Source organism: Tachysurus vachellii, chromosome 11 (genome assembly GCF_030014155.1).
Source record: "Tachysurus vachellii isolate PV-2020 chromosome 11, HZAU_Pvac_v1, whole genome shotgun sequence".
In the NCBI taxonomy this organism is placed as follows: Eukaryota; Metazoa; Chordata; class Actinopteri; order Siluriformes; family Bagridae; genus Tachysurus; species Tachysurus vachellii.
Genome location: NC_083470.1, coordinates 4,952,501 through 4,961,236, shown reverse-complemented (window position 1 = coordinate 4,961,236; position 8,736 = coordinate 4,952,501). Strand labels below are relative to the sequence as shown.

The window sequence follows — 8,736 nt, the reverse complement described above, 5'->3', positions numbered from 1 at the left end:
AGCCTAGTGGTTAAGGTGTTGGGCTACCAATTGGAAGGTTGTGAGTTTGATTCCTACATCCACCAAGCTGCCACTACTGGGCCTCTGAGCAAATCCCTTAACCCTCAATTGCTCAGTTGTATAAAATTGAGATAAAAATGTAAGTCGCTAGTGGATAAGTGTGTCTGCTAAATGCTGTAAATGTAACTCACCCCATGTTCATGTCAAATCCAAAGTCCCCAACATGATACTTCCTGAAGGCTATCGGGATAGTTATGACATTGTTTTTTGACTTGGTTTACCCATATGGATCCTATGTAACTATTCTTTAATTGAATAAAATGGAAGACACAATAACATACCACCAGCAACTATTCACGTTATTTTTATCATAAGAACTTTAGCTATTTTAATGAAATTAGAGTTAATAGGCTCCATAATTATGTATAGACTAAGGTAAAGTAAAGGTAAGGCTAAGTAAAAAAGGGCCAAGGACATGTTGAGTCTAATAGATAAGCAAATCCAAAGAATGTTGTCACAATTGTGTAACTTTATCATGTGAGAAACGTACAAAAATTTAAATAAACAAAGGAAATTGCCCAAGATGGCTCCCTCTGGACATCTGCTTCCAATGGGTACTGTTCTGGCATGAGTGAACTGTTTAAAGACTAATGAGGAATATCAAAATGTTATCAATATATGCCTTTAGAAATGATGTAATTTACAATTTAATTATTATAAGAATGACATGTTAAGATGTGCAGTGGTCAGGTAATATAGCGTTACTTAATATTCTTAAGGAACTGACTTACAGAAGTGCTTTGTAGTTTTATGCTAGTGAAAGTGTTGAGATAGAAACGTTGAGATCTTGCCAATGCTCTAGAGGAGAAACTGGAATGGGTCAGTCACTATAGAGATGTGTAGAAGAACAAGAAAAAGAGTTGGTTGGTCATGGTTGGCCCAAGTTTGTGTGCTGCGACAGAGGGTAAGATCCGTGAGTTGCTTAGGGAGCTCACAATGTCTTGCCATGGAGATGCATTTCCAGGGATGTACAGCAGCTGTGTTTTTGCTGGGTTTTAGTTTCATCTGATAAGCTGGCCATCCATGCTGAAATGTTGGCTAGAGTCTACTATATCTGTCAGTGTCCGATGAAGGAAAGGAGCGAATGGGTTGAGTGTCAGCCATACATCAGGAGTCTGAAAACCTATTTGAGGATATGACCACACCGAGTGAGTGAGTAGACCATGGCTATGCCGTGTTGGATTTTGGATGAATTCCAAAACTCATGAGGATGAACAAAAATATCTTGAAATTAACTTTGTTGAAGGTTGCATACAAGTGGAAGAAGATGTGGATTATTGACACTTTGGCAGCTATAGAGACACGAAGCGTCTCAGTAATGCCCATAAAGGTTAGTCTCCAGACATGTTCTCTCTAGCATCTCTATCCAAGAGGAAACAAACTGTCTGGGACTGTTAAGACTGTTAAGCCCTGAAAAAGCTAGCAGTCAGAAGCAGAACTGTGATTTGTGTCCTTCTGAAATTCTTTACTGGTGAGGGAGCAACATTTAGGGTCATCCTACAGCATAGGAGAGGAGCACTCATACACTTACCAGAAGTCTGAGGGCAAGCAGGCCAGGCCATCTGTAACTACTGGAAGATAGACCTGGGATATGGTGTTTTAAAGGCACAACATGGCATTTGTCTGTACAGGTTTTGTGATACTTCAAATTTGTCAAGTTTGATTGACACGGTGATGAGTATAAACCAAGCTAGGAAAAAAGTTGCCCCAGGTGTACCACTGCCAGGCATGAGGTGTCAGTTATCTGCTTTACAATGGGGTCAAGATCTGCAGACTGGAGCGACTATGAGCTAGCCAATAATGCCGAAAAGCAAAGATATGGAGACATTTTGCTGACTGGGATATAAACAGTAAGTAATCTAAGATATGATACAGGAACACTTGAACATTTTATGTGAGGCCTATAGGAGGTAGTAGAGAAAATGGCTTCTCATGCTGTTTATCAAACTATAAGAGTTTTAGAGCCATACAGTTTAATACACAACATCAGAGCCATTCTTCAGTCTGTCCATTCATCACAGACCCTCACTTACCAAACTAATAAGCTTTATTATAAAACTACAGTAAACAGCAATGGCAACAAAAAATAAGACATATAAGTGAAAAAATAAGTGAAATGACATAAGATCATTATCTACTAGCTAGCTAGTACAAGCTAATCTGACATTATTCCACTCCCAATGGATGTTAAGAATCTTCACTAGCAAACACAGGCAACTGTAGCTAATATCAGCTAATCTGACAGGATTTCTGAGAGAATGTTAACTTTTAATGGATGTTACAAATCTCCACTAGTAAACAAATGCCACCTTAGCTAATATCAGCTAATTTGACTGGTTTCCTGACAGAATTTTAACTCCTAATTAATCTTAAAAATCTTCACTAGTAAACACAGGCAACTTTAGCTAATAGTCAGCTAAATCTAACAATATTTGTGAGAGAATATTGTAAATATTTGTGAATATTATCTGCCTTAATCATTAATGCTATTACAAGCTAAAAGACTAGAATTTCTTAAGGCATATTTATGAATTTTTTATTTATAATATATATATATATATATATATATATATATATATATATATATATATATATATATATAATTTTTAAAATGTTATAATATTTATAAAATAGTATATAATTAAAAAAAATACAAAAAATCTATTATATAAATATATATAAATATACCATATATATATATGTATATATATATATATATATGTATATATATATATATATACATATATATATATATACATATATATATATATATACATATATATATATAAATATATTGTATTTTATTCTTTATTATTTATAAAATAAATATATATTATATATTATATGGTGTATTTATATATATTTATATAACATAATTTTTAAAATTATATAAATAAATATAATATGTATATAAAATAAATAAATAAATAGATAAAATACATAAATATAATGTGTATTTATATAATATTAAATAATAATGTATGATATATAATACAATATAACACAGAGGTTGTTTTTTTATGGGGTCTGTCCATTTTTATAATTTTGGAAATGCAAAACGTGAAGTAAAAGCCGGTTGGAAGGAGTTTGTGGACCCTAATTTAGGCAGACTATGAACATGAAAATGTAAGACAATTTGCTCTCTGTGCCCTTAAACTGTAATTCATCCACTTATAAAGGAAAACATGCACAGTTGACAAGATATACTTTCAAAAAATACATTTTAAAAACAAGTTTGATGAAAAGCCAACATTATAATGAACAGATATTGTCTAATATTTGGAGTACAAAATAATAATAATAATAATAATAATAATAATAATAATAATAATAATAATAATAATGGCATCACCATAACTTTTTACAGCAATATGTATTAAAAATGTGGTCAGATTAAAATAAAATGATGGATCTGGGTTATTCAGGTAATAACACAACACTATTTAAGGTATTATATATGTACACATTTTAGAAAATGAATTACAAAAGAAAAAGTAAGATTTTAAACTTCCACATCCTAATCATTTGATTTGTGTAAATACACAGTTTAACCTAAATTTTGCTGCCAGATAGCAGAATAGCATTTACAATTAAGGCACATTCATATTTTATTGATATATTTTGCTGTTCATGCTAGTTCCAGTGCTATTACACAGAACATATCATGTGAATTTATCAAAAACAGAAAAATGACCTTGATTATTCATCTTTCTGAGGCTTGGCCTCATCATTACACACCGATAATGGTGGATCTGATGATAGATCAGGGATATCGAAGCTTTCTCTTTTCTCTCTTTGCTCACTGTCCGCTGTCTGAGGTAACATTACATCGTCATAGCCCTCCTCTGGATCCACTTCAGTTTCAAACGTCACGTTGTCTATAAAGGTTAGAAGAATAATTCTGTGTTCTAGACATTATTCAAAATAAACAAATTCTCAAACTCTCATTCTAGACATTATGTTTTAAAGTAAGATTTAATAAGAAATGTTACAGTACCAGGTAAGTTGTTAGGTCTGGGTGGAAGGATTGGGTCAATGGTGCTGCTGCCTGCTGTTTTTATGACATTTTCTTCATCAACATCATCATATTCGGTCCCAGAGGAGCCTTGACTTGAGCTCGCATCCTCCTCATCAAGTTCAGAGGAGCCTAGTGTTGCATAAAAAATGAAGAAGAACACAGAAGGACATATCAGGGGTGACACATTGTGTGGTGCGTATTAGAGTACACAATAAAGAGGTGTAACATTTTTGGAAGTACTTATGCTTTTGTACTTCACTGCTATACTTCAACATCATCGTGAAAGATTTGTTCATCAACTGAATATAAATCAAAATTACAGTTTGTACCCATATTCTAATATTGAGGAAAAAACAAACAAACAAACAAAAACATATAAACTTTATATATATATATATATATATATATATATATATATATATATATATATATATATATATATATATATATATACACATATATTTATTTATTTATTTTTTGGCATGTAGTGAAATGTGCCTTAATAAGTAAAAGAGAAATAGAAATAAAATAAAAAAGTAAAATAAAAGTTTTATATAAAAAAAATGCAATTTAATGGAAATACAATTACCTTTATGATTCACTCACTCACTCATTTTCTACCGCTTATCCGAACTACCTGGGGTCACGGGGAGCCTGTGCCTATCTCAGGTGTCATCGGACATCAAGGCAGGATACACCCTGGACGGAGTGCCAACCCATCGCAGGGCACACACACACTCTCATTCACTCACGCAATAACACACTACGGACAATTTTCCAGAGATGCCAATCAACCTACCATGCATGTCTTTGGACCAGGGGAGAGGAAACCGGAGTACCCGGAGGAAACCCCCGAGGCACGGGGAGAACATGCAAACTCCACACACACAAGGTGGAGGCGGGAATCGAACCCCAAACCCTGGAGGTGTGAGGCGAACGTGCTAACCACTAAGCTACTGTGCTTCCTCCTTTATGATTCAAATAAAATAAATAAGTAAATGAGTAAAAAAATAAATAAATACATAAATAAAGTAGAATAAATAAAGATGAAAGAAAGAAAGAAAGAAAGAAAGACTTGGTGGCAGAACAGAATGTGTATTCTTATTTATGTATCCAAAGTTTTTTCAACTCTTGCTCCACAGTAAATTATTGACCTTCTTCATCCTTACTCTCCTACTGAACATTAAAATTATTCTTAGCAACTTCTTCTATCTATCCCCAATTTTCTTAGTAAGACAAAGGATGATAGATTTCTTCCTGTGGTTGGGTTTAGACTTATGATGTTACTGTATTTAATGTGATGCTATGTGATGTTATGTACAGCACTTTGGATTGTTGTCAATCACAATCATTGTTGTCCTTAAATGTGCATGAGAAAGAAAACAATTGAGTTAAATTGACCCGTGCATCAATTTTTTTGTACTTCCGTCATGTAGAGGTGTAATTCATCACCCTTCAGAAGTTAATTAGTTTCTAATAACAGAATAACTGCATATTTAACACCTCTTAAACTGAAGAATAATTGTTTTATTTATTTATTTATTTTTACATTTTATGTCATAGAACTTTCATGAAATGATAGAAATTTGTAATAAACACTACGATTAGATTCATATTTACATAATTTACAAAAGTGAAGTAAATGAAGAAATGTCAGAACTTTTCATACACCTCGAGTCATTTGAATGCTTACAACTTTCCAAACGACTTTTATTTCAGTTAAAATTATTCTAACGTGTTACTGTAGATTTCTTTAAACAACAAACTATGTCCATATTGCACCGAATAAGTGCATTTTATCAATACTTCCATTCAGCTGGACCTGAATGAGTTAAGCCCTCTGATCTACTGACTGCTTTATAAATCGCTTTGTATAAAATTAATAAATATGAATGTTAACTTACCATCACTTTGGTTATCTTCCACAGTGGCAGCAATATCATCATAGTCATCTGTTTCAAACACGCCTAATGATTAGAGAAAAACAATCAAACCTCAGTGACAAGAACAAGCATCAAGTGAAATATTTTTACTGGAAGTTTTTTATTTTTTTACTGATAAAGTAATTATGCTTAAGACATTGTATCACCTTTTTCATTCAGATTCTGCATTTCATTCTCGCTGATCTCTATGTCAGAGTCTTCTGCTGAAGAATTGCATCTTGCAACTAGAATTTTGGGGGAAAATTGTTTTAAAATGTTTTAAAATAAAAAAAAAAAATTTTTAAAACAGTGAGAAAAAAAAGACATTGGACTTCTGATTATACACACTATACAGTGTGCTGATTTTGCTGATTTTGACCCGAATAATTCTGTCTCAACCCACTCACTCACTCACTCATTTTCTACCACTAATCCGAACTACCTCGGGTCACGGGGAGCCTGTGCGTCATCTCAGGCGTCATCGGGCATCAAGGCAAGATACACCCTGGACGGAGTGCCAACCCATCGCAGGGCACACACACACATTCTCCTTCACTCACACAATCACACACTACGGACAATTTTCCAGAGATGCCAATCAACCTACCATGCATGTCTTTGGACCAGGGGAGAGGAAACCGGAGTACCCGGAGGAAACCCCCGAGGCACGGGGAGAACATGCAAACTCCACACACACAAGGCGGAGGCAGGAATCGAACCCCCAACCCTGGAGGTGTGAGGCGAACGTGCTAACCACTAAGCTACTGTGCTTCCTCCTTTATGATTCAAATAAAATAAATAAGTAAATGAGTAAAAAAATAAATAAATACATAAATAAAGTAGAATAAATAAATAAAGAAAGAAAGAAAGACTTGGTGGCAGAACAGAATGTGTATTCTTATTTATGTATCCAAAGTTTTTTCAACTCTTGCTCCACAGTAAATTATTGACCTTCTTCATCCTTACTCTCCTACTGAACATTAAAATTATTGTTAGCAACTTCTTCTATCTATCCCCAATTTTCTTAGTAAGACAAAGGATGATAGATTTCTTCCTGTGGTTGGGTTTAGACTTATGATGTTACTGTATTTAATGTGATGCTATGTGATGTTATGTACAGCACTTTGGATTGTTGTCAATCACAATCATTGTTGTCCTTAAATGTGCATGAGAAAGAAAACAATTGAGTTAAATTGACCCGTGCATCAATTTTTTTGTACTTCCGTCATGTAGAGGTGTAATTCATCACCCTTCAGAAGTTAATTAGTTTCTAATAACAGTATAACTGCATATTTAACACCTCTTAAACTGAAGAATAATTGTTTTATTTATTTATTTATTTTTACATTTTATGTCATAGAACTTTCATGAAATGATAGAAATTTGTAATAAACACTACGATTAGATTCATATTTACATAATTTACAAAAGTGAAGTAAATGAAGAAATGTCAGAACTTTTCATACACCTCGAGTCATTTGAATGCTTACAACTTTCCAAACGACTTTTATTCAGTTAAAATTATTCTAACGTGTTACTGTAGATTTCTTTAAACAAACTATGTCCATATTGCACCGAATAAGTGCATTTTATCAATACTTCCATTCAGCTGGACCTGAATGAGTTAAGCCCTCTGATCTACTGACTGCTTTATAAATCGCTTTGTATAAAATTAATATTTTATCACTTTGGTTATCTTCCACAGTGGCAGCAATATCATCATAGTCATCTGTTTCAAACACGCCTAATGATTAGAGAAAAACAATCAAACCTCAGTGACAAGAACAAGCATCAAGTGAAATATTTTTACTGGAAGTTTTTTATTTTTTTACTGATAAAGTAATTATGCTTAAGACATTGTATCACCTTTTTCATTCAGATTCTGCATTTCATTCTCGCTGATCTCTATGTCAGAGTCTTCTGCTGAAGATTTGCATCTTGCAACTAGAATTTTGGGGGAAAATTGTTTTAAAATGTTTTAAAATAAAAAAAAAAAAAAATTTAAAACAGTGAGAAAAAAAAGACAACCCATTGTAGGATTATTATTATTATTATTATTATTATTATTATTATTATTATTATTATTATTATTATTTAACTTATAGTACATTAGTAGCTCAGAGGTGATGCTTTTACACTAGTGTTTCTCCTTACAATAAAGATTTATATTTTAATATTTTTCTGTACATTTTATTTGTAATATAATTGAGTTAGTATATCATAATTCATTGTAATATAAATAATAAAATGTAAATAAATGAATAATATACATAACAAAGTGTATATTAATCCACGTAACGGTGTACGACTTAACTGTACACTTTACTGTATTTATCATTATTCTCTTTGGATTTAACTGTGATTAAAATGAATTGAACAATAATTAAAAGACACTGTTAGTACATGTCATGTATATGTTATATGTGTTATATGTCATTTTTAACCCAAATAAATAAATAAATAATGAATTATTATTAACAATGAATAATAAATGCACACCGTAATTCTTAAATCTCTTACAATAATATTAAAGACTATCATGACGTATACTTTTATAAATACTTTTATATATTTATAACTGGTCACAATGATACAATGAAAAAATTAGTTTATTTAGATTATTTATGTTTTTGTTGTTGTTGTTGTTGTTGTTGTTGTGTGATTTCTCTCAGAATGATTTTCAAACACTGTTAAGTCACAAATCTGATATTTCCCCCTAGTGGTGATTTCAGATAT

The 8,736-nt window shown here is 32.3% G+C and overlaps 1 protein-coding gene across 1 annotated transcript in view; it reads right to left on the bottom strand.

Annotated features, from left to right (window-relative positions):
• Positions 1–3,450: 3,450 nt before the first annotated feature.
• LOC132853715 (scavenger receptor cysteine-rich type 1 protein M130) overlaps positions 3,451–8,736 on the bottom strand; it is a 25,909-nt gene continuing 20,623 nt past the window's right edge. The window contains exons 14-18 of the mRNA XM_060881651.1: positions 7,867–7,944; positions 6,168–6,245; positions 5,983–6,045; positions 4,058–4,207; positions 3,451–3,938 (exon numbers count right to left, since the gene is read on the bottom strand). Coding sequence (XP_060737634.1) covers positions 3,760–3,938; positions 4,058–4,207; positions 5,983–6,045; positions 6,168–6,245; positions 7,867–7,944 — 548 coding nt within the window. The 3' untranslated portion in view covers positions 3,451–3,759. The remainder of the gene's footprint in view (positions 3,939–4,057; positions 4,208–5,982; positions 6,046–6,167; positions 6,246–7,866; positions 7,945–8,736) is intronic.